The sequence below is a fragment of the Melanotaenia boesemani genome, chromosome 8, assembly GCF_017639745.1.
Source record: "Melanotaenia boesemani isolate fMelBoe1 chromosome 8, fMelBoe1.pri, whole genome shotgun sequence".
Classification (NCBI taxonomy): Eukaryota; Metazoa; Chordata; class Actinopteri; order Atheriniformes; family Melanotaeniidae; genus Melanotaenia; species Melanotaenia boesemani.
In genome coordinates, this window is record NC_055689.1 from 3,454,741 (window position 1) to 3,480,025 (window position 25,285).

General features: G+C 47.0%; 1 protein-coding gene across 2 annotated transcripts; it reads left to right on the forward strand.

The window, feature by feature from the left end:
* Positions 1-1,627: 1,627 nt before the first annotated feature.
* LOC121643795 lies at positions 1,628-24,442 on the forward strand. Of its 2 annotated transcripts, XM_041991343.1 has the most exons (7): positions 1,628-1,715; positions 3,089-3,210; positions 3,293-3,480; positions 22,419-22,613; positions 22,707-22,786; positions 22,886-22,940; positions 23,175-24,442. In XM_041991343.1, exons 2-7 carry the CDS (start codon positions 3,150-3,152, stop codon positions 24,075-24,077), a joined length of 1,482 nt encoding a protein of 493 aa, XP_041847277.1. In that variant the 5' UTR covers positions 1,628-1,715; positions 3,089-3,149; the 3' UTR covers positions 24,078-24,442. The 2 variants fall into 2 exon arrangements, with proteins under 2 accessions (XP_041847277.1, XP_041847276.1); XM_041991342.1 differs by lacking the exons at positions 1,628-1,715; positions 3,089-3,210; positions 3,293-3,480 and adding an exon at positions 21,364-21,654.
* The last annotated feature ends 843 nt before the right edge of the window (positions 24,443-25,285 follow it).

A 25,285-nucleotide genomic window follows, 5' to 3' on the forward strand; every position in this document is an offset into this window, starting at 1 on the left:
AACCATTCTGGGATTTGTAAATGATCAGAAGGGTTTTAAAATCTATTCTGTGACTGACTGGAAGCCAGTGTAAAGATTTCAAAACTGGTGTGATGTGTTCAGATCTCTTAGTCCTGGTTAAAACTCTAGCAGCAGTGTTTTGGATGAGCTGCAGATGTTTAATGCTCTTTTTAGGAAGTCCTGTTAAAAGACCATTACAGTAATCCAGTCTACTGGAGATGAATGCATGGATGAGTTTCTCTTGGTCTTTCTGGGAGACTAAACTTTTAATTCTGTTGATGTTTCTGAGCTGGTAAAAAGCTTCTTAGTGAAGCTTTGATGTGGCTGCTGAAAGTCAGGTCTGAGTCTATCAACACTCCCAGGTTACGAACTTGGTCAGTGATTTTAAGAGCCCAAGTCTCCAGGTGTTTACCAATGCTGACCCTCTTCTCTTTGCTACCAAACAGAATAATCTCAGTTTTGTCTTCATTTAATTTTAGAATTTATTTGCTCCAGACACTGACACAATAAGTCTATTGGACTGCAGTCATCTGGTGACAGGGACACATAAAGTTGGGTATCATCTGCATAACTTTGGGTCAAATAGCATTAATTATCAAAGGGAGCATATACAAGTTGAACAGAAGAGGTCCAAGGACTGACCCCTGGGGGACTCCACAGGTCATGGCCACTCACTCAGATTCATAGCTGCCGATCGTAACAAAATAACTCCGGCCTTCTAAATAGGACCTGAACCAGTTAAGGACCGCTCCAGAAAGTCCAACACAGTTTTCCAGCCTGTGCAACAGGATTCTGTGATCTACAGTATCAAACGCAGCACTGAGATCCAACAGAACCAGGACTGATACTTGACCAGAATCAGTATTCAACCTAATGTCACAAGGTTCTGCTGTCCTGTGAATTAGGACTGGGGATGCAGCCCTTGTAAAAAGGGAAAAGATTTGGGAATCCCTGCACTTAACCTCAAACCTTCCAGAAGCACAAACGGGACAGTATGAGAAAACAAATCTCTGCATCTCGACACCTTTCATGTTTTATAGATGTTGTTGTTTCTATCATTTTAATTGAATCTGATGTCTGTAAATCATGTTTTAGAACATTTAGTTTAGAGTTTTTCTCCTACTGTGGGTCAGAAATCTCCACTTCAGCAGCACCTCCAGAGATTCCAGTTCTGCTCCTGCCTGTATGTTTCCAGGATTTTTTATATCTCATTCACCTCCTTCTAACTTCTACAGTGATAAATGGAGATACAGAAAAATCCCCTCTGTAAGAGACAAAACGCTCCAAGAACTTGGAACCTGGATTTTTCCAGGATTCTGACTTTTTCCCAGAAATGGATGCAAAGTACTACATTTTTGCTAATATAATACCTCATTTAAAGATAGAATTTCAGACAACTTGCAGTACAATAAGTAAAGGTGGTGTGAGGAATAAACCTGGATAGTTTCATGCTGTTAGCTATAAATTTGATGTGGTAGTGTCTCACCTTTGAAGAAAATAAATAATGACCCTTTTCCTTTTTCCCAGTGTCCAGGTGTACAGCAGCACTGAGCACCTGTCAACCTCCACGCCATCCAATCAGAACTTGTCGTCATTGGATTGAAGCCACAGAGAGGAGAAGGGCAGCGATGGGAGGGCAGAGGATTCCCTACCCCTGGTGATGGACACAAGCACTTGGCCAGTGGAGACAAGAGGACGGATGGACACAGAGAGGGGTGAGAGCTAGACTGATGTCCTCATTATGAGAACCAAAACCAGCCCTCACTGCACCTCATCATTAACCTTTCAGCTGTTTTTGTCCTTATATTAAACTGTGTAAGTCAGAGTAGAAGCCTAAACTGGGTTCATCCCTCTTTCCTGGATGATTATATTAATTATAATCATTCTTGGGCACGATACTTTTACATTACAAAAATAACTGTGATAGTAACAGAGGTACAGCTTTTTTAAAAGTAATAATTACAAATAACTACTCCATTACTTTTTAAAAAATGTTCAAACATTTCCTTTTAACAGGATTTCAAATCCATCTGCATGTTCCTTTATTCACAATAAAACCGAATATTAGATCTGACTGATGATTGAAATGGAAACCTGGTGGAATAAATGACTAACAGAAAAAATCATGGACACTGATCTCAGGCTGCTGCAGGTCGCGTCTCCGCCTCCTCCTCAGGAGGAGCTTCACCGGATTCTACCTGCTTCCAGCCACCATGAAGAAAACCTTGTTTCTGGTCACAATGAACATTTCTCACAACATTCTCGTCTCTTATCTCTGAATGAAAAATGATCAAAACTCTCAGGGAGAAGTGGGTCCGCTCCTTTACTGTTAGCCGGGTAGTTAACCGGGGAGAAGTGATGACGAGCAGTGAGGAGGAAAGCGTGTGTGGGTGGAAAGAGGCTTTACCAAAATAAAAGAGGCATGGATCTTTCAGTGCAAAGTTGATCATAAAAATAATAAAAGTTGACAATAAAACCAAAATTTTGTACATATTTCTATCAGCTTGTAGTCTGCAAAGTGCAATGGTGTCCATTGGAGTTCTTAGTTAACACGGGACGATTAATTGGACTGGATCAGAACTTCTCTGCCTAGAGAAAATCTGCAGGAGTTGTTTGAGGAATCATGGTAATGTGAAGTTTTCTACTGAACAATTAAAGGTGAACATCAACATTATTTATCAGGTTGGAACATTTTCTAAGTTTCTCAGAGTTCCAACCGATGGTTTGTTTCGTGGTTAAAAGGAGCGTTCTCACCGAACTAGCCGTCAGATATGAGCAGGTCACCCGGCTGATGGCCCGGGATAAATGGAGCAAACGCTCTATGATAAAAGGTGGGGACCCACTTCTCGGCCACCCGGTCGCACCTTTTTTTACTTGATGTTGAGGGTATTCTCCAGTTTCAGCCCTATCACTCAACAAAATGAATCTAATCTTACAGTACCGCGCTGTCAGTAACTGAACTGTTACTGAAAAAAGTAATGCCAGGATTTTAACGCCGTGACTCCTGCATCACTGATTATAATATGAATTCATTCAACTTCAGTTTGCTGTTTTATTGTAGACGGCGCATTCTGTTTGCACTCCACAGTCTTCGGCCATGAGCTTCCTCCAGTTCCTCGCAGTCGTAGCGCAGTGCCAGCCCGCTGGTGATGAACAGCACCCAGAGCCTGGACATCATGCCTCGCTTCGCCATCTCCGCTGAGGAGGAAGGTAAAGCTCGTCAAGCCAGGAGCTCCTGTCCCTTCTTCTTGTAGTGTCAGTGGAACTTCAGCGCTCTGTCCTCCAATCACAGGCGAGGTGGTTTCCAACCTGCGTCGCATCCGACTCCGGAGCAATAGCACGGGCACGAGGCCGACCTTCCGGAGAGGAGCATCCCAACGGATTGCACACCAGCTCGAGACCCCAGAAAAACCCAGATCCCCCACAGGAAAGTCCCAAAGTCTGCTTCGGTTTCTGGACTTTCACTCATCATCACCCCAGGTAAAGTAGTTTGAATCATGTCAGGAGTGACGGAACAGAGGAAGCTCTGTATGTGACTCGACACTGTTCTTCTGACCAAAGCTGTTGGCTCTCCATCTGCAGCCCATGATTCTATGGGGCTGATGATGGAGAGGCCTCCCGACCTGTTCTTCATGCCACACTGTGCTGTTGTTTGCCCAGAGGTGGTCCTGGCTAGGGACAAACCACCCATCAGCGCCCCCCACACCCAACCAACCACAACTAACAGACCCCAACCCCGTCCGAGCCATACGAAGTATGGAAGGACCCTATTGTTGTTGAAATGTTATTGTTATTATTATTATTATTAGGGTCCGAGCCATACGAAGTAAGGAATGTTTGTGGGAATGTTGTTGTCCTGCCGTTGAAAGTGTTTGTATTCCTTGTAGCAATGTTGGGGAGAGGACTTTAAGGATTTAGTTCTTTTGCGGGTTCTTCGGCATCGGGTCCGAGGAGGGTCGGATTTGATGGATGCCGCTTGCGGCTTTAATTTTTATTATTATTATTTATTATTAAATACAAAAGTTAACATGAATAGATAAAACAATAAGCTAGATAAATAAAATAGAGTTTTATGTAAATTGTAAATGTAAATTGTACAAATCCTTCATCACGCAAATACAAATGAATAAAATAAATAAAAGTGTTGCCACTTGCTACTTAAGATATTACTACCAGAAGTAGGGCCAGTTGTGGTATTCCTACTGTGAGTATGGCTACTCGAGACAGCTAACAGCAAAGCGCACTGCTACCCTTAGCAGGTAGCCACTCACACCGCTGTTTTGCAACAGGTTAGTGAGAGGAATTTTCTCTTTGAAAACTGTGTAAGCCCGGAACAGATCGCCCGGCGACCGAGTTTGCACTCACGTCTGTGGACAGCTAAGCTAGGTCCCGAGGTAGAGGTAAACTGCTTGTCAAGTGCCAGCACATTATATACATCCTTCCTGGCACTAACAGACATGCTCCAGCCAATCCTGGCTGGAGTAGTGGAATAGGAGCTTCTGATGAGGTCACGCCCAGAGTGTTCCCACAGTGAGACACAAAATAAATGCTATGAAAGAGAACTGTGAAGAGTAGAAAGAGCCAGTTTCTTACATTGCTGTTAAAACAGACCCCACTGTCGGCGGCCACTGGCAAGCTGCCGGATTTCTGTGCCGGTGTGTGTCGAGCTATGAACAATCAGACTTTGGCGTTACAGGAGCTAAATTGTAAACTGGAGGCTAGCCTAGCCTCAACTTATTCCCCTCATGTTATCTTCTAGCTCAGAATGGCAAGCTGGTTGCGATTCCGGAGCTCGTACGCGGGGTGGACACCAACTTGGAGAAGTTGTCGGCTTGGCTGGATGGAAATTGACCCGTAAATTTGGATGATTTAGAGTCGCCAGTGGGAACACTGAGAGACTCAAGGCAGACGAAACAGCTCTGGCCTGAAACTAAAACAAAGGCTGTTATCTGATTCAGCTCCCTGTACTGGCCTTGGATGGCTGGTTACAAAGTTCTCCTGGAAGGTTATGTTAATGGATGCTCAGTCCCCCCCACCCTCCCCCCACTCTCCTCTTGGGCAGTGGACTTTTCTTGGATCAGCTCCCAAGGACGCCCCACTATCATCTGGTGGCAGAGACTGGAGATGGAGAACTGGGAGAAAGTTCACAGGCTCACTTACTGCACACACGCACACACCACACCCACACACACCACTACAGACACACCTCCACCGATGATTTACTGCCTTGGTCAATCCTTCCCCCCCTCCCTCCAGTCCCGGGCGGCGGGTCGACTGGATGCGCTCATGTTCAGCTGCGTCCACACTTGGCCGCGATGGGAGACCCCTCTCCCCCCCTGCCATGTGTTTCTTATGTTGTGAATGTCTGAATTATGTGCTTTTATGTACTGAGGTGTGTTTTTTTGTATCTCAACACTGGGCCCTTAGGCCCAGCATGGAGATGCCTTTTTTTTCTCTAGCCTTTTTTTCTCATTCCCCTCATGTTATCTTTTCCATCTATATCTAATACTAATATAGGTGCGCCGCGCTGTGGCTGCTGCCCCAGTCTGCCTGATCCTGTTTGTGCTTACATGTTGTTGGTGTCTACTCTTGGACGGGTTGTACTGGAAGTCATTTCGTTGTACCTGTGTCCTGCACTTGTATAATGACAAGTAAAAGAATCTTAAAATCTTGAATCTTGAACCTGCAACAAGCTACTTATGCTACTTGCATATGTATAAGTTTTATGTCCAAGTTGTTATATTGTCCAGAGACACACTAGCAAAATTGTTTACCTATGTAGAAATGAGGTCCCTTCTCCAGCGTGGTCTTCATTTGTAATTCATTCTATCCCGAATGTCACTTATCCTTTGCCCAAATGCCCCGCTTGATGAACTTCTCCTGGGAAAGGTTGTGGGTGTTACTGAATTAACGTTCAAGAAGGGAGATAAAGAAACAAGGGAGGATTTATATATCCTGAGACACCTGCACACTGCTCTCCTGGGGAGGCCTGTTTTCTGCAAGCTGGAGTTTGTGGCTTGCATAGACAGCATCAGCCTGGAGACACTCAAAACAAGCTACCCAAAGCTATGCAGTGGTCTCAGAAAAGTGTGACAACCATATACAATCAAGTTAAGACCAGATGCTCAACCATTCTCACTCGAAACACCTCAAAGGATACCACTGCCACTCATGGACAAAGTCAAACAAGAACTGTCCCGCATGGAAAACTTGGGAGTGATCAGCAGAACTGAGGAGCCAGCTGATTGGTGTTCAGGCATGGTTGTGGTGCCAAAGAAGAAAACAGAAAGGGTGCGCATATGTGTTGATCTCATGCACCTCAACCTTTTGGAAAAATACATCCTGCCATCAGTGGAGGAAACACTTGGCAGACTAGCTGGAGCCAGAACTTTCAGCAAGCTGGATGCTAACATGGGGTTTTGGCAGATACCTCTGACAGAAGATTCAGCTAAGTATAACACTTTCATCACACCCTTTGGCAGATAGTATTTCAAGTGGTTGTCTTTTGGAATAGCCTCTGCCCCCGAACACTTCCAAAACAGGGTGGCAGCAGAGGTTACAGGTGGCCTGGAAGGAGTTGTCTGCCACCTGGACGACGTGCTGGTCTGGGGCAGAACACAAGCAGACGCTCGCCTACATGCTGTGCTTAGGAGGATGTCGCGTTGAACACTGACAAGTGTGATTTGTCAAAGCAAGAAGTGACCTTTTTAGGTCATGTTGTGTCTGCAAATGGCATCAGCCCGGACCCAAGCAAGACGGAAGGGGTGAGGAAAATGAAAGATGTCACAGAACTGAGGAGCTTCCTGGGAATGGTTAATCAGCTGGGTAAGTTCATCCCTCAGCTGGCAGAGAGAGACAAACCATTAAGAGACCTTCTTTCAAAAAAGAATCATTGGCTGTGGGGGGTCGATCAGGCACGAGCATTTCGGGACCTGAAAGATGCACTGACATCACCCCCAGTTCTTGCCATGTATGACCCGAACCGTGGACGCAAAGTCTCAGCAGACACATCTTCTTACAGCCTGGGAAGTGTGCTGCTCTAGAAATGGAGTGAAGAGTGGCGTCCAGTGGCCTATGTATCAAGATCTCTCACACAGACGGAGCAGAGATACGCTCAAGTGGAGAAAGAGGCCTTGGGCCTGACCTGGGCCTCTGAGAGGTTCCGCAACTTTCTCATTGGAAAACATTTCCAGATGGAGACTGACCAGAAACCTCTCCTGAGCTTGCTGGGGTCACAACAACAGGATGCCCTTCCCCCTTGGATTCGACGGTTTAGGATGCGCTTCATGCAGTGTTCTTACTCCATCTCTCTCTGGAAAGTATCTGTGGACAGCAGACACGCGGTCACGTGCTTCAGTGAATAAGGAGGAATCACTGGACGACAGGGAGTTGCAGGAGGATACAAATATATACGTGGACATGCTTTTGGAAAACCTGCCGGCAAGCACGTCCTACCTGGAGCACCTGAGGCAGGAGCTGCAGTCAGAGTGTGTGTGTGCTCGTGTGATGCAGCTATGTAAGGAGGGATGGCCTACACACTACAATAATGAACCAGCAATAAGACTGTACTGGGCAGAACGAGCTTCTCTCACAGTACATGATGGACTGCTGCTCAAAGGAGATGGACTTATCATCCTTTCAACCATGAGAAATGATGTCCTCACCAGACTTCATGAAGGTCACCAAGGAGTGGTGAAATGTAGGGAGTGTGCACGACAGTCAGTGTGGTGGCCTGGGCTGAGCCAGCAGCTGAACGAACAAGTAAGGAGAGACATCCCCCAGGCCAACCATGGCAAAAGTTAGAGCAGATTTGTTTATGCTGATAAGCAAAACCTACCTGCTGGTAGTGGATTATGCATTTGTGGAAATTGCTCTGCTCACACCCTCAAAATAAACAGATGTAATCCACCACTTCAATTCCATTTTTGCACACCATGGCATCCCTGAACAGCTGGTGACCTCAGTTTTCTGGGGCAGCCTTCGCTGCATTTGCACAGTCATATGGCGTAATGGTGAAGCTGAACGTGCAGTAAAGACAGTGATCTCCTGAAAAAAGCTACTGATCCTGTTGCTTACATATAGGACCACTACAGAACGGATACAGCCCGGCCCAACTTCTCATGGGAAGAAGGCTTCGCACCACAGTGCCAACTCTTGCGGCCCTGCTGAATCCTGCTCTTCCTGACTGCTCAAAAAGAAAAGGGGAAGAGCATGAGAGATACACAGCAGTATAATCTGCTTCATCGAGCACAAAATCTTAACCAGCTTACTCCGGGACAAGAAGTGTGGATAACAGATCAAGGTGCGACCGGATGGGCCAGAGCGAGCAGAACAGCTTCTTCATGGCTTAGACAGCATGATAGAGGAGGTCAGACTGTGTCCTCAACAAGGCCAACTAGGTGGGCAATGTATTTATTATTTCCTGAGCATCAAAACTGTTAGAAAGTTATGACTTCATCCTGACATGCTGCACTTGAATATTAAACATGTTTACAGATCATTATGGATATCGGGCACCAGTGGTTTCAGTGGCAGGTCAAAAAGGGGGCTGGGATAATTATAATACAACAAAACAGCGCTTTTTTATGCACATTTTAGTTGCACAAAGCACCGTTTTTAATGTGCGTAAAGTGCCATAAAACGGCGCTTTTTACTCACAGTGACTGCATAGAATGCCGTTTTTTTTACACAAAACAGCGTTTTTTCCGCCGTCACATTTTCAGCGTGCTATTTAAGTGGCAATTTTTGGCCACTTTGGCTTACCATACATGACTGCGCCCGTGAAGCGGACAGGGGAGTGTGCACACTTGTGATGATCGGCAAGAAGACAGACGGTGACTGGGTCAGGTAGCAAACTGAATGTGTAGTATTGGTCAGTGTATCAATAAGCCCCAACTCTTCAGCAAAAGTCCTGTTCTTTCACACTTTATCAAGTGTGAAAAATTTATCCATCAATCAGGCAGGCTCCTCTCACAGCATGCTGTATCGCAAGACTTGGCAGGATCAATATGGCGCACTACTGAAAACAAACAAACGCCCCAAGTCAACAGAGAAGAATTAAAATAATAATAATAATATATATTTATATATATATATAAAAGGGGGTCTATATTCTAAACCTCACCAACCCGGTCACTCTGGATCACAGTGAAGAAGATCTCACGAGCCCAACGGATTTCATTGAAGAAAGCTTCCAGCGGATCGTGATGGGGATGTCCAACACTGTGACGACGAGCTCCAAAACCAGCTCCAAAAGGGTTCACCCCGAAGATTCCCCTAAAGTGAACCGGCAGCGATACGACAGATATCTTATTCTCCATCGACGGGAAGCTATCCTGTCTCGATGCCCGGCTCTCCCTGCTGGAAGTTCTTCATCGTGAGTTTAAATCTCCAAAAGAAAGTTTGGAATATAGCCAAAAGCGGGTGGAAGCTCTTGCTACGGAGAACAACTCCCTCAGAGATTTGGTGGAAAGCCTTACTGAAGGAGTCTTAGACCTTCAGGCTTGTAGCATGAGAGATAACTTAGTTATTTCAGGGATCCCTGAGCAGATGGTGGAAGATACAGAGGCAGCTGTTAAAAAAATTATCAGAACCAACTTGAAACTTCCAGAGGACAAGGTAAAAGCCATCTCCTTTCATCAAGTTCACCGCATGGGGAAAAGAAACCGGAGGGCAGACCCAGGCCGATAGTTGCTAAATTCGTTCTCCACAAAGAGGAGGTGAAGCGTTGCGGCAGACAGCTTCGTGGGACTGACCTTAGCATGAGCGATCAGTTTCCCAGAGAAATCCTGGAGCGTCGCAAGATCTTGTTCCCCATCAGGAGGAAATTCCTGGACAGAGGAGCCTGCGCTGTCATCTCGGTGAACAAACTTTACGTCAATGGACAGCTACATCGTGACCATAACACTACTCCCTGCTCTACTGACCTCAGATATGTATCCACACTTTGCACAGGTGATATAAATGCTAATCAGACTCACTGGGCTCAAGTCACAGAGTTTAATGTTTGACAATAATACTGCCAGTCTCTAATGTTCACAAAAATGGACTTACAGTATTTATTATGGGTTCAGTTTCTTTTTCTCACCCACGCCCCCTTTTTTTCATTTTCCTCTCATTTTTTTTTTCTTTTTCTCTCTCCTTGCACTCTTTTTTTGTTTATCTTTTTTCTAGCTGCCACCTCACAAAGCCACATAACACGGAGGTGCTGCAGGTAGGTGACGCTGGTGGCAGGTTCCGGGGAGACGGCAGATTCAAACTAGGCGAGCCCAAACATTTATGCTTTCATTCAATTGTATTTTGTGCCAGCCTAATCAAAATATTCTTTAAAGTAGGAATATAGTGTCTTTATAAGGTACACTCTGGAGCACAGCGGGGAGGATTTGGCCAGCCTGACAGATTTTATAGATCGTTGTTACGACAGAATCGTCATGGGGAAACCAAACAACACCTCCACCCCCTCCACCTCATCTAAATCCAAGAGACAGCGAAATGAGGATTCACCTGGAGCTATTTTGTCACCGGGGAACGACTCAACGGATGTTCTGATGTCTATAGATAAGAAACTCAGTAGTTTTGATGCACGTTTGAGCCTGGTATAAATTCTCCACGAGGAGTTCCAGGGGCTACGTGAATCACTAGAATTCAGCCAGAAGCAGGTGGAAACTCTGGCTGTAGAAAATGCCGGTCTCAGAGAGTCGGTAAAATCCCTCACCGAGGGCTTGACCCATCTCTCGGAGGAAAATAAGAAGATGAAGGAAGCGGTGATCGATCTGCAGGCGTGGAGCATGAGCGAGAACCTGGTATTTGCAGGGATTCCAGAGCAGACGGAGGAGGACCCCGAGACCACGGTGAAAAACTTCATCAAAACCCACCTGAAGCTCCCGGAGGAAACAGTGAAAAACATCTCCTTTCACAGAGTCCATCGGCTCGGCGGGAGGAAACCCGGGTCCAGCAGACCAAGACCCATTGTAGCCAAGTTCGTCAGCTTCAAACAAAAGGAGCAGGTGAAGAACCAGGGCCGCGAACTGAAGGGAACGAACTTCGGAGTAAACGACCAATATCCAAGAGAGATTCTGGACCGACGGAGAGTCCTGTTTCCCATCAGGAGGAAATTTATCGCTAAAAGCGCTCGCGCTGTCATCGCAGTGGATAAATTATTTATTAATGGACAGCTGTACCCCGACCTGGACATCACTCTGTGGCTCTACTGACTTGGTATGTGCTTTAATTTTCCTGTTTTCTCACTAGATCATGTTATATCCATAAAACTGCCATAAAAGATAATTTAGTTAACAGTAAATCCACTGGTGGTTAGCACTGCAGCCTCACAGCAAGAAGGTCGCCAGTTCGAATCTCGGCTGGGGGGGGGGGGGTTCGAACCTTGAGGGCGGTGGCCTTTCTGTGTGGAGTTTACATGTTCTCCCCGTGTATGCGTGGGTTCCCTCTGGGTTCTCCGGCTTCCTCCCACCGTCCAAAGACATGCATGATAGGTTAATTGGTTATTCTTAATTCTCCCTAGGAGTGAGTGTGTGTGTGAATGGTTGTTTGTCTATCTGTGTTGGCCCTGCGACAGACTGGTGACCTGTCCAGGGTGTACCCTGCCTCTCACCTGTTAAAATGCTGGGATAGGCTCCAGCTCACTCGCGACCCGTAATGGAATAAGCGGTCAAGATAATGGATGGATGGATGGTAAATCCACTGCCCGTCTACACTACACTGTTCTCAGCACAGATGCGTTTTTTAAATTACTTTTTTCCTTTGGCACTGTCGCTCTTTTCATTCTTTACACTTCTTCTCTCCGACCCTTTAACGGTTAACGGTAACACTTGTCATTATTTTACTTACACATCAGCACTTTTCATGATTCACTGGAACACACACAGAACAGCACAAGCGCACATACATCCCTGTCACAACCAGCTGGCAGATACACATTCACGCGGAGATGCAGTTGGATGCACACACACACGCTTCAGTAATATGCATATAGCCTCATTTCTGTGGTTGGTTCATGAACGAACTCACATTTGTCACTTGGAATGTGCGTGGAGCTGGCACAAGGGAAAAGAGGTTAAACATTTTTAATCGTCTGCAAGAAATGAAAGCAGATATAATATTACTCCAAGAGACTCATTTATCAAACTCAACAATAGATCTTCTCTCAACAACCCAGTTTCCACACATGTATTCAGCTTGTTATAATTCTAGGCAGAGAGGAGTAGCAACTCTCATTAATAGAAGGTTAAATTTTGACATAGATAATACAATCATAGATCCAGAAGGCAGATTTATAATAGTTACATTATCTATTAAAAATGTTAAGTTATGTATTGCAAATATATATGGTCCAAATGTAGATGATCCTCCTTCTTTCACTCCCTCTTCCCCTCACTCTATGGTCACTCAGATAACACACTAATTATAGGAGGTAATTTTTAACATTATACTGGACAAAAAAAAGTACCACAGGAGCTCATCGAGTCTTGAAATCCTCAGAAACTGTAAAACAGGTGTCCCAGGGGTGATAAGACTGCTTGTGTGTGTGTCTGCAGCCCTGCCATTAGAGATAATTAGTCACAGGTGTGTGTGATGAGCGGAGAGAAAAGAGTGTGGCAGGGCTTCAGACGCGAGTAGTGTGTGGGAAGCAGCGGGTCCGACGGTCCGGGGGAATCGTGTACCAGGTCGAGGACGCATTGGAGATGTCCAGCGGGGTCAAGAGCGTGGATAGTGAGGACTGACCGAGTGACGGGACGGCTGTGGGCACAGACGCCGGAGGATTGCCTGTGCGACAGGACGCGCCGTGGGAATTGTGGAGGGAGGAATGTGCGGCAACCTCCCTCCTCTGAGCTAAGTGTTTATTTTGGTTGTGTGGGCTCCGCTTTGCATGGATTAGATGTTTTCCTTCTTTGTTGGGCTTGAAGTGAATTGTTGCGTGACAGCAGTAGCCCTACTTTGACCAGACAGCAAAACCTGCAGAGTAATTCCTGCCGCCGGCCTTCTGAGTCACGGCCTGTCCCCTACACAGGTGTTCTGGCTTTCGGCATCCCCAGAGTGGAGAAGCAGTGGAGAGACTGAGAGAGACGTGCAGGTGGAGCCGTGGAGGGGGAGAGTCCGACAACCCCCCTCCTCTCAGCTAAGTGCTCCTTTCGGTTTTCCTCTGGTGGCCTCTCGTGCCATACGATAGAAGATCAGTTAAAATATTACTCACTGGACTCACGGATTCCTTTCCCCCCCTTGGTACAGGATTGGAGGGACCCGGTCACATATAGGAGCTGCCAGTAGAGGGCCACCCCATTACTTGGACTTGACTGAGGCTGGCTTCTACATTTTTTTTATTTCTCTTTTATCTTGTTTTTATAAAGAACTATAATAAACATTTATTGGTGGGATATCTGTTGCATGTTCTTTCCTATAGAGTACTCCCTCTCGGACCTACAGCTGGTATATCAGGGCTTTCCGCTCTGTGACACAGTACACGAAGGATTTTGGTCTTTGTGATGCTTGGCGCTCTCACCATCCCACGCTAAGAGAATACACCTTCTTCTCTTCAGTTCACCATTCCTATTCTAGATTAGATTATTTCTTAACTAGCAGCTCGCTGATGAATGACATGTCAGAAATCAGAATCCATCCTATTAGCATTAGTGATCACGCACCAGTATCATTCACTCTGAGAAGTAAGAGCAATAAACCAGCAACTAGAAACTGGAGATTTAATTCGTCATTATTTAAAGATCCTGTGTTCTTTGGGAAGCAGGAAAAGCAGTAATGTGAGGGAAAATAATTTCCTTTTCTTATAAGAAAAAGAAGGAAACTTTGAGAATTTCAGAGTTAGAACTCAGAATTAAATCCTTAGAGGACACTTACCACATCTCCCCAGAAGAACACACACTAAATGCTATAAGGAAAGCTAAACTTGAACTTAATGAAATAATAGATAAAAAGACGCAATTCTTGGTGCAAAGACTTCACTTGGAGAATTTTGAGCATGGCCACAAATCTGGAAGGTTCCTGGCTAATCAGTTAAAAACAAACAAGGAGAAATCAACCATCTCCTCTGTCAGAGATCCAGAAGGAAACATCAGCCACGACCCTGACAAGATAAATAACACTTTCAAAAAATTCTATAAAACAATAATACATCCTGACCAAACAGGCTTTATTAAAGGTAAACATTCCTCTACTAACATGCGTAGATTAATTAACATCATAGATTATTCTACTCTACATAACCTGGAATCCACAGTCGTTTCTTTAGACGCAGAAAAAGCATTTGACCGAGTAAACTGGAAATTTTTATTTGCAACGTTAAACAAATTTGGGTTTGGGTCATCTTTCATAGATTGGATAAAAATATTATATAACAACCCAAACGCATGTGTGAAGACCAATGATCAAACCTCTCCAAGCTTCTGTTTGCAGAGAGGCACCAGACAGGGCTGCCCCCTTTCTCCATCACTCTTTGCTATTTTTATTGAACCCCTAGCTGCTGCCATAAGACAAAATAAAGAGATTAAAGGAATCCATGCCAAAAATATAGAACACAAGATAAGTCTTTATGCTGATGACGTATTACTTTTCCTCCAGAACTCACCGACATCTCTCCCCCAGACAATCACACTTATTAACACATTCTCATCAATATCTGACTACTCTATTAACTGGTCTAAGACTATTATTATGCCCATCAACTGTGACCTACAAAACATACCCAATACTACAACACATTAGATATCTAGGCATAAACATTTCCCCCAGGTTATCAGAACTAACAAAGCTAAATTATGTCCAGCTACTTAAAGCAATAGAGGATGATCTCTCACGGTGGAGGCACTTACCCATATCACTCATGGGGAGGGTTGCCACAGTTAAAATGATGGTCCTATCTAAAGTAAACTACCTGTTTTCAATGATACCCACTAAACCATCCTCCAGCTGGTTTAAGTCACTGGACTCACATATATCAAAATTTTTATGTAAAAATAAGCCATCATGTATCAGTCTAAAAACTTTACAACAGACTAAAGATAGAGGCGGATTGGAGCTACCCAACTTTAATCATGTTTTCTTAGCTAACAAGGTGCAGTATATCTCCAAATGGCTTAAACCTAGCGGTCTGGATGAATCATGGTTAGATGTAGAGCAAGCGTTGTGTGAGGATCTGTTTATCTCTGACCTGCCATTCATCAGCTCAACCATCAACGGACTGAAGGAGACAGGCTTGAGCTGGGAGACGTGGAACACGGGTGGATGCGCATGGACCGGGGCAGCCGCAGCTTCACGACCACAGGGCTCCGCACCTCCAGGATCTCAAAGGGACTGAGGTACCTGGGAGACAGCTTGCGAGACTCCGTTCGCAGGAGGATGTTTTTAGAGGACAGCCAGACCCGCTGTCCTGGACGGTACAAAGGCGCAGGGACCCTGCACCTATCTGCACCCCAGCGGTTCCTGGCCGCTGTCCGCACCAGGGCTGCCTTGGTAGCCCGCCACAGCCGGCGACATCGACCCAGGTGACATTGAACAGCGAGCTCAGCCTTCTGGTCCGGGAAGAGAGGAGGCTGATAACCTAGAGAGGCTTCGAAGGGGGAAAGTCCCGTGGCTGAGGAGACATGAGAATTGAGAGCGTACTCCATCCAGCGCTGGTGGCTACTCCAGGCGGAGGGGTTGTCGGCAGCCACGCAGCGCAGGGCGGACTCCACTTCCTGGTTAAGGCTTTCTGCCTGACTGTTGGTCTGAGGGTGGAACCCCGAACTCAGGCTGATGGAGGCCCCTAGTTCCGAGCAGAACGCCTTCCAGACCCTCGACACGAACTGGGGCCCTCGGTCAGAGACGATGTCCACAGGAATGCCATGAAGATGGAAAACATGATTGGAAATGATATCAGCGGTTTCCAAAGCAGAGGGCAACTTGGGCAGTGCCACAAAATGAGCTGCTTTGGAAAACCGTTCTATGATGGTCAGAATGGTCATGTTACCTCGGGATGGAGGGAGTCCGGTAACAAAATCCAGCGCTATATGGGAACAGGGTCGCCCGAGGATGGGGAGTGGCCGAAGGAGTCCCGTGGGAGCCTGGGAGGAAGTCTTTCCCCAGGCACATACTGGACAGGCGACCACGAACTCCCAGACATCCTTTTCCAGGGTCGGCCACCAGAACCTCCGCCTGATGAGGGCCGCTGTGCGTGCATGGCCAGAGTGGCAGGCCACTCGGGATGAATGTCCCCACTAAAGAACCTGAGAGCGGACGTTGTCAGGAACAAAAAGTCTGTTAGGCGGGCTGGTACCTGGGTCTGGATGCACTCGCTTGGCCTCCCGGACATTTTGTTCCACTTCCCAGGTGACGGCGGCCACTACACAGGACGCAGGCAGGATGGTGTCAGGATCTGGGGATGGGCCACGGGAGCCAAACTGGCGTGACAGAGCATCAGGTTTCACGTTCCTGGTCCCAGGCCTGTAAGTCAAAGAGAAATTAAAGTGTCCGAAGAATAATGCCCACCTGGCCTGACGGGAATTCAGCCGTTTGGCTGACTGGATGTATTCTAGGTTGCGGTGATCTGTCCAAACGATGAAGGGTTGAGCTGCTCCCTTCAGCCAGTGGCGCCATTCCTCCAACGCTAATTTCACGGCCAGCAGCTCGCGTTCCCCCACATCGTAGTTGAGTTCCACCGGGGAGAGGCGCCATGAGAAGAAGGCGCATGGGTGTAATTCACCCGTTTGTTCCGATCGCTGGGACAGAACCGCCCCCGCCCCAGTATCAGAAGCGTCCACCTCGACCACGAACTGCCGGGAAGGGTCAGGCTGAGTGAGGACCGGAGCCGAGGCGAAACGCACCTTCAGCTCCTGAAAGGCGGAATCTGCGCTGTCCGACCAATGAAAAGGCGTTTTGGGGGAAGTCAATTTCGTAAGTGGGGCTGCCACCAGACTGAAGTTTTTAATAAAGCGGCGGTAGAAGTTCGCGAAGCCCAGAAAACGCTGCAGAGACTTAACGGAGTCCGGTGTGGGCCAGGCCAAAACCGCCTGAACCTTCGTCGCCATGACGAGATACTCGAAATTGCCCAGGGGGGTCTTGAAGGCGGTCTTCCACTCATCGCCCTCCTTCACACGGACCAGTTAATAGGCATTACGGAGGTCCAGTTTGGTGAAGACCGTAGAGTCCAGTAAAGTAAAGTAAAGTAAGTATCCAGTAAAGCCTCAAAAGCAGAGTTGATCAGGGGGAGAGGGTATTTATTGCAAACGGTGATTTTGTTCAGGGCCCGGTAATCAATGCAGGGAAGCAGGGATTTATCCTTCTTGGTGACGAAGAAGACCCCAGCGGCTAACGGGGAGGAGGAATGTCAAATTATTCCGGCATCGAGGGACTCCTGGATGTATCTCTCCATGGTTTCCCGCTCTGGCCTGGAGATGTTGTACAGCCTACTGTTCGGAAGAGGGAACTGGGCAGGAACTCTATGGCGCAGTCATAGGGACTGTGGGGAGGCAGAGAGGATGCTTTGAGCTTACTAAACACTTCGGCCAGGTCGTGGTAATTGGTCGGGACTGAAGTCAGATCTGGGGCTTCTGCTTTGCTGGAGTCTGTGTCGGCTGGGGGTACGGCTGATCGAAGGCAGGACCGGTGACATTCCTCACTCCAACCCGCGATGGTTCTGGAGGTCCATTTGATTTGTGGATTGTGGAGAGACAGCCAGGGGTGATCGAGGACCAGCGGGGATTCGGGGGCTGAAATTAACTTGAACTCGATTAATTCGGAGTGGTTTCCAGAGAGTTTTAATTTTATGGGCAGTGAAATGGTAAATGGTCCGTATTTATATAGCGCTTTTCTGTACCTGGGATGATACCCAAAGCGCTTTACATTATACATCACATTCGCCCATTCACACACACATTCACACACTGATGGCGGAAGCTGCCATGCAAGGCGCTCGACCACGACCCATCAGGAGCAGTTAGGGGTTCGGCGTCTTGCCCAAGGACACCTCGACATGAACTCGACTTGGCCGAGGATCGAACCGGCAACCCTTGGGTTACAAGACGACCGCTCTACCTTGCTGAGCCACGCCGCCCCCAGTGGTGTGTGTTACCTGGGCGAGGGTGCGACCATCCAAGGCTTTGGCCGTTATGGGCTGCGACAGCGGTATCTGAGGAATCTGGGCTTCCTCAGCCAGACGGATGTCCAGAAAACTGTCTTCTGCTCCTGAGTCGATTAAGGCCTGCACTGTGAAGGACTGATCCGAAAAGGTAACGTTGCCGGGATCTGGGTCTTTGTCTGGGTCTGGCCCGTCAGAATCCCGACCTGAACTGACGGGCCTGGTCTTTTGGCTGAATGGGACAGGAGGCTCGGAAATGCCCTTCTTCTCCACAATACGTCGGGGGTCAGGTGTGTGCGACCCACCTGCATAGGTTTGACGGCCGATGTAGAGAGGAAGTCCGGAGATGGTTCAGGTGAAGAGGACGGAACCCACATAGGAGACAGGCCTGGGCGAGGACTCTGGCGTTTTCGGGACCTTTCCTGGAGGTGATTATCCAGACGGGTGGCCAGGTCTATCAGGGTGTCCAGAGTCGCCGGAAGGTCCAGAGTTGCCAGTTCATCATTCAGGGTATCTGTTAGACAATGCAAAAAGTGGTCCATTAATGCAGCAGAATTCCATCCAGAGTCGGCAGCCAGTGTCCTGAACTCCACCGAAAATTCTGCCATGCTCTGGTTCCCTTGCCGTAGAGACATCAAGTGTTTGGCCGCCTCGCGGCCCCGAACTGGACCATCAAAAACCTTTAATAACTCGGACGTGAAAGCCTGATGAAATAGAGTGTGGAGGGGCGTGGTCTCCAGGTATGCTTCCGCCCATTTAAGTGCTCTGGAAGTAAGCAGTCCAATGATATACGATATCTGCGAGCAGTCGGAGGAGTAAGTGGGTGGTTTTTGGTCGAAGATTAGAGCACACTGGAGAAGGAATCCTCTGCACTTCCTCAACTCGCCGGAGAACGGTCTGGGATCCGGAATGTGTAAGTCCCGCACTGGAGTGGGCGGAGTCGGCACAGGGACAGGCTGAGGGGCTGTGGGAATTGAGAGCTGAGACGGCTGATTAAACAAGGCTGACAAAGATCTAGAGATGTCTTCTAATTGTTTTTGTAAGGCGAGTTGTCCTTCTCCTAGAGACTGGAGTACCTGTGAGTGTTAACCAAGGAGATGTCCTTGTGCAGACAATGCGTGATGTAGATCGCTTCCGGGTTCAGTTTTCCTGGCGGCTGATGCGGCTTGCTCCGTGGGATCCATGTTTTGGCTGGATTATTCTGTCAGGGGCTGGGTGTATGGATCCAAGGAGAGAAGAGCACGGAGAATGATCAAAGAACACTTTATTGGAATTGTGCAGTGGAATATGCAGGGTTCGCTGGAAGGACGGGCTGGAGCGGGCAGACAGGATTCTCTGTGACGCAGACGAGGTCCAGGTAAGGTTCTTGGGAGAGAGATGGTTACAAATTAGTAAGGTTTAAACACGACTGAGTCAAGATAGTGTGCGCGACTGGTTACCACGATGAGTAGTATAATCCAGCGATGACTAGAGGTCCGTGTGGAGTTTATATGGGGATGGGATGATGGCTTGATGTCCTCCAGCTGCGCCATCCTAATAGCGGTGACAATCAGTGGTCCAAATATGGTCATCAGGAAGCAAGGAGTGAGAATGAGCATGGGCCATGACAATAATAGAAAATGGAAACTTCTTGTCATTTAATATTCTCACTTCATGCGGACAGGAGCCACCGAGGTGGCCCTTCCTCCATCCCCTCCCTTTGGGACCTCTCTCCCCCCAATTTTATTTACATGTTAGACACTACCACATTTAACAGTACTGCACTACACACATAACACACACTCACACACACTGAGGGAGTCCTGAGGGGGTCCTGCTGCCTAGCAGCAGTGGGACCCATCACCATCTCATGGCTCCTTCCAGTTTTTAATTGCATTATAAATAGCCCATACTCATGCACACACAACTCAGGCTGGGGGGCAGGGGGGCGGGGGTCTTCCTACGCCCTCGTGTCCCGGGATGCACTCGGGGCTGCGGGGGGTGGAGGTTCGGTGCCTGCCTGGAGTCCTGTGCGGGGTGCTACTGGGCGCCATCTGTCCTGGGGGCTGCGCTCGGTGCCGCATCGGGGGGCTGGGGTGTGTATGTGGAGAGGGTCGGGTCTGGGGCCCACCAGGCCCTAGATTCCCTGGGCTGCCCCTGGTGGGAGCAGGGGGGGGGGGGGGGGGGGTGGGGGGGGGGGTGAATGGGTAAGGGTTGGGGTAAAGAGGGTTTTTTTGTTTTGTTTTTTTTTGGGAGGGGGGGGGGCTGCGGACATGTTCTTGTCCCTGGGGTGCCTAGCCTTGGTGTTGGGTTGGCGTGGCCCATGGTGGTTTTGCCTGGGGCGGTCGGGCCCCGTCGAGTTCCTGGGTGGGGCTTTGCTGGGGGGGAAGGGTGGCCCTTGGGCCTGTGGGGCGCCTGCCCTCCGTGCGGCCCGCGCTGCAGCGCCCGGCGCCCGCTGGGCCTGCTCGCCATCGCCCTGGGCTGCCCGGTGCCCCTGCCCCGTCGCGCCGGGTTCCGGTCTGAGGGGCCCCTCTGCTCTGGTCCGGGTGGGCCGCTGCTCTGTCTGCTTTGGCTGTCCCGGGTTTGGTACTCTGTGGATCTGCTTGGCCTTTGGGGCCTCGGGCTCCCCCCGTCCCCTGCTGATGCTTCGGGGTGCGGCGTGATCGCGGCCCCCTTGCGGGTACACATTTCCTCCCTGTTGCATGGCCACACATGCATGTTAACACGTGCATCTTCACAAACGTGCTCGTCTCTCCATGCGCTTCTCACTAGATGTAGCTGATGTTTGTGTGTTGGTACGTTCATCTGCAGGTACGTTTGATGACTATTGTAATTTTTTATATCATCATCATTCTATCTTTCTTTCGGTATCATGTAGTACTGTGGTAGTTTATGTTGTTGTTTTTGTTGTGATATGTTCTGGGCAGCATAGACAACTGTTATTTCCACATTTTAATCCTGTCCTTCTCTCCTTTTTTTTTCTCTCTCTCTCTTCCTCTATCTACCTGTCAGGTTCGGCACTGACATATAAGACTAAAGAAAATAAGATTACAATAAAAATAATAAAAATATCAAGGGCAGCCATATAACACGTCTTCCTTGGTAGAGCAAATCTGTCAAGCAAAATATGGCACACAGACCACCGTTCTGTATGTTAGGATGCTGGACAGGACAGGGCAAAAAAAAAAAAAAAAAAAAATATTCTCACTTCACAATATGGAATCAGTAGCAAAACATTTTTAGAATATCACCAGCTTAAATCTATTATATGTAAAAAATATACCATTAATCAATTAAACTTACAGCTACCTATTAGGGTGGCAGAATTCATGAATCTCAATGCCCCAAAGCTATTATCAAAAACATATAGACTATTTGCTCTGTGCACAAGCCCCGTGACGCAGATCAGTTTCCGGTTTATTTCCTGCTTCATCCGCATCACCATGAACTTCTCAAGATGTCTCCAAAATCTGCCAAAAATATCTATAAACGATGTACACCGCATCGTGGATGCCCACTCCCCTGCTCCCAAGAGCAAACAAGAAAAAGGCTTTCGTCTATATATATATCCAGTTACGTGCACCAGTACGAGGGTAAGTATATTATGTGGTGATGTTAGCCGGCTAGCTAACGTTGGCGACCTGCTAATTAAAGCTTTACTTTTGTTTCGTATGTTTAATTGTTGTCAAAACTGTGTTACTTTTGCGTCTCTCTCAGTCTCAGAGAAAGATCAGGGCACAGGTGAAGTTGTTGTCAGGGCGCTGTGTTACAGGTCCATGAAGAAAGCTGAGAAGCCTCACAGTTTGAGTGTATGGTGAAGCTAGAATAGATAAGACAGCAGCGGTTGCTTGAGAAACCCAGTGTTCCAGATGTTCTTGGGGGCTGGGCAAGGTCATACATTTTAATGTAACTCTTTAATGTGCTCACAATGAAAAGAGCGGTTTAAATAACAGGTAAGTTTACCTTGCTGGTCCCCACTGGGTTACTGCATGCGTTTATGTTGAAGTTATAATGTTATAATGTTATTATAACCCAGAGTTCCTAATGTTCCTGGGGATTCAGCTAAGGTTATTCATGTTTAATGTAACTTTTAATAGATAGAATGAAAACAGTCGTTACCTACTGCAGGTGAGTTTACTTAGCTGATCCCCACTGGGTTATTGCTTACTGATTCTCATCAGTTTTATATGCATCTTATTGTGCCTCTCAGTTGTTATTAGCTGTGTTTTACCTAAACTCAGTCATTTATTTAAGGTGTAGGCTTGATTAAAAAACTCAGACTGTGTCATAAAGAATGATTAAGCAGTTAAACAAGCCAAGATTAATAAGTACTAACTGTGACATTTTACTTTTACAGGTGGTACTAAGAGATTCCAGTCCTGTGGAGCTGCTGCATCACAGCTGCACATGTGTGGCTGGAGCAGCTTTATGTAACCACTGTGTAGCCTTGCTTTTCCAGTCAGCACATTATTCTCAGCTGAAGGTGCCTGTGGTCCCCCCTATGCTGAGCTGTACTGAGGGAGAACAACAGTGGCACAAGCCCATAACTTTGGTAAGTGCCAAAAAAGGACATATCTATCTGTTGCACACTCATTATACACATGTTGGTGATGTTTTCTAAACTATATACTGCCTTATTTGATAGGGTATAAAACCAGGACCCGTGGATAAGATGGCTGTTTTATCTGCAAAACCAAAGTGTGGAGGAACAAGAGAGGGTGTAAGGTAAAACCTGCATATTGTAGATGTATTACAATATTCTGCATGAATGTTTGAATGATAATATGTGTATGGCACTTATGTAAACTATTATGCTTCACACAGGAGCACACTCTACAAAGGCCTCAGTGGGGATTTACCTGATCTCTCTGTCCTTCAGGTAGGGCTAACAGGATCAAACTTCAAGGGACGTATGACATTATCTCAACTTAAATTGATATACATACACTAGTATTTCATAATTTTATACGGAGCTGTGCACAGAAGGGTTCTCCACTACAAAATTATTTGTAGAGGCGATGGCCCCATGCACAATGAGCCCCATCCGTACATGTTGCTCATTGAAAATATGGGTAATCTATGGTATTATAATAATGATTTTTTACATGCTTAGGTGACAGAAGTCTATAAGAACTTCTCCGCAGCTGAGGCACCGATGATCTGCAGCATGGGCATCAGCTCTGAAGTTCCTCTGGTTGATTCTGCCCTTGGCCCAGTTCAAGCTGGAAGCCCATTGTCCTACCAGCAACCAGCAAGAGTGAAGAAGGACCTGTCCTTCCATGCTGCCCCACCACCCTCTTCTCTGCCTCTTCAGAATTACCACCTGCAACCACCTAATTGCATGTTTGTCTGTAGTGAAGCACAACAGCTACACGTTAAAAGTCTTGAGGTCAGCTGGGACATGGCACACAAATTTGAATGTGCTACCAGAGAACAAAGTTCATGCAGTGAATGGCATCAGTTAAGGAGGCCTAGACTGACTGCCTCACGGTTCAGGGAGATCTGTCAGGTCAGAGAGAGTAATGAAGACAGTCTGGCTGACTGGATACTGCAGGGAACCCGTCAGACTGCAGCTATGAAGAGGGGCCTTGAATTGGAGGCAGATGTCATCTGGGAGTACTGCCAGATGAAGAGGGTCAACCACTATCCTTGTGGATTTGTAATTCACCCTGATGCCCCATGGCTGGGGGCATCTCCTGATGGGTTAATTTTTGACCCTTCAGAGCCTTGTCAATTTGGTTTGATTGAAATGAAATGTCCAAATGTTAAAAGCTACGTTGACTGCCCATATCTCAGTATGAATTCAGGCAAACTTGAGCTCAAACAATCACATGCTTATTACGCACAAGTACAGGGGCAGATGCTAATAACAGGAATGAATTGGTGTGACTTTGTTGTCTCAGCTGAGGAAGACATACTAATTCAAAGAATTTACAGAGACAGAGACATGTTAGATGTCATCAAGGAGAAGGTAGACTGGTTTTATTTCCATGTCTACATGCAGAAATGCATGTAATGTGTGCAAATCCAGCCACCATGCACAATGTAATGCAGGCATGTCAAACTGGTCCACCAAAGGGCCGCTGTGGCTGCAGGTTTTTGTTCCAACCAGCCAGGTTAATGTAATGTGATGTAATGTAAATGTTTATTTTATAAACTTGTATAAATTTATTATGCAACACTGAATATAGTGACTTGATTTTAACAAAACAACAAACATACCTATAAACCGGTGTGGGGCTGCTATGCCAGTACTTGGTTGACAGATTATCATCTGTGAGGTGGGTCCACTGAATGAGAAAGAGACTCAGCAGACATCCGTGCAGGTACAATGTATTTATTCACAATCTTCAACCAAACCCTGTGCAACTTCAAAAACAACTCTCCCGATGCTTCCTCCTCCTTCTTCCTCATTATCATTTTAAACTTCATACCTCCATTTTTTGACAAGAGGCCCATTTTGGTAATTTGTGAGGAGACATGCAACTGTGAAAATTTGGTATATGCTCCCTGAGATGGAAAGAGGGATAGTGGTATCAAAGAGTTTATTCTCTTTGACTCTTCTGATCATCCTCTCAACGTACACTCTCAAACGAGCAATGGACTGCGTCTTCAGAACATCCACCTCTGACATTTGTGTCCTCTTGGAGAGAAAGGCAGGACGGTGAACAGTCCCAGGTACAAGGTCATCCACCAAGAAACCCTTGTCAACCATGATGGCCATGTCAGGTGTTAAGAGTGATGTAATCCCTGACTGCCGAAACACCTCCTTGTCACTCATGGATCCCTCAAAGAGTGCTGACACAAATGTCAGGGCTCCGTGGGGGGACATTCCCACCATGGCCTTGAAGGTGCAGTGGGACTTGTAGTGGGAAAAGACCTCACTCTGGAGGAGCAGAGATGAAGGAGTCTGACAGCGTAACTCTGTGCAGTCAAGGACCACATGTGTATTGCTGTAGCTGCCATTAAAGTCCTGTGGAAGACTGGCTTTCACAGCTGCAGGAGACATCCATGTACATACCGAGCCCAGTAGGCTGTAGAGAAAGTTGGCCCAGGTCACAATAATTCGGCTGACTGTTGCTCGATGGATGTTGAATCTATGACCCAGCTCCCTCTGGGTACAGCCAGTGGACAGATATGAGAGAAAGAGGAAAAGTTCATCTATTGGCAGCAGTTTCTGTGGGGAAATGTTAAAAATTAAATTTAGTTCATAATAATATTTTC